The sequence below is a fragment of the Vigna radiata genome, unplaced genomic scaffold (genome assembly GCF_000741045.1).
Source record: "Vigna radiata var. radiata cultivar VC1973A unplaced genomic scaffold, Vradiata_ver6 scaffold_849, whole genome shotgun sequence".
In the NCBI taxonomy this organism is placed as follows: domain Eukaryota; kingdom Viridiplantae; phylum Streptophyta; class Magnoliopsida; order Fabales; family Fabaceae; genus Vigna; species Vigna radiata.
This window is the reverse complement of record NW_014543557.1, coordinates 5,591-6,618: the sequence shown is the minus strand read 5'-3', so window position 1 is coordinate 6,618 and position 1,028 is coordinate 5,591. Positions and strand designations below refer to the sequence as shown.

The 1,028-nt window shown below is 37.7% G+C and overlaps 1 protein-coding gene across 1 annotated transcript; it reads right to left on the bottom strand.

Annotated features, from left to right (window-relative positions):
• Positions 1–5: 5 nt before the first annotated feature.
• LOC106754511 (tabersonine 16-hydroxylase 1-like) lies at positions 6–1,027 on the bottom strand (the record flags this gene model as incomplete). Its single annotated transcript, XM_014636529.1, has 2 exons — positions 665–1,027; positions 6–419 (listed from the first exon to the last, which is right to left on the bottom strand). Coding segments are annotated over exons 1-2 (777 nt in total), but the record flags the coding sequence as incomplete, so codon positions are not given.
• Between the last annotated feature and the right edge of the window lies 1 nt (position 1,028).

The window sequence follows — 1,028 nt, the reverse complement described above, 5'->3', positions numbered from 1 at the left end:
CCAGCTCCAAATGGAATGAACTGAAACTCACCACCTTTGTAATCAATTGAGCTTTCAAGGAACCTTTCAGGATAAAATTTCTCAGCTTCATTCCAATGATTAGGATCCCTCCCAATGGCCCATGCATTGACAATCACTTTGCTTTTGGCTGGTATCTCATACCCATTGATCTCACATTTCTCACTGCATTCCCTTGGAAGCAGCAATGGAGCAGGTGGATGCAGACGTAATGTTTCTTTGATAACAGCTCTCAAGTACTTCAGCTCATGAATATCTGTTTCATCCACATANCCTTTTCCATCAAAGATTCTTCTTACCTCACTTTTCACTTTCTCCATCACCTCAGGGTTCTTCACAAGTTCTGACATTACCCAATCCATAATTGTTGATGAAGTGTCGCTTCCAGCACTGAATATGTCCTGAAACAAATATCAGGATGTTGTGTTACCCTTCTAACAAGTTTAATGATCACCAAAAGTTCATCACAGTCAAATCTATCAGTTTAGCTTAGCTTATATAACTTAATGTCATAAATAATGTGTTTATCTTCAATAAATTTCAATCAACGCTGTCATATCCAAAAACTTGTATTATGATCTACTTGGATGTATCATACAATCATCAACTAAACCAGAAAAAAGAAACCATATGTACAAAAACATACCAAAAGTGTTGCTTTGACAACAGTGTCTGATAGGGGGTGTTCGAGATCACCATTTTTCTGTAGCCTTAAAAGAACATCAACTAGATCTTCCCTATGTTCTTCACCAAAAGCCTCCAAAGTTTTGTCTCTGTGATCGCTAACAATNTTCTGAAGTACCCTATCCATTCCTTGATGAATCTTCTCAACTCTAGTCCTAATCCCAGTAATGACTTGAAGAAAACCAATAGAAGGATACAGATCAGAGACAGAAAACCCTCCAACTGTTTCATCGACACCCTTCATATGTTCCTCATAAGCCTCTTGGTCTTCAGATTTTTTACCAAAAAGAATCCGAGACATAAGTCCGTATGACAAAGAATTCATC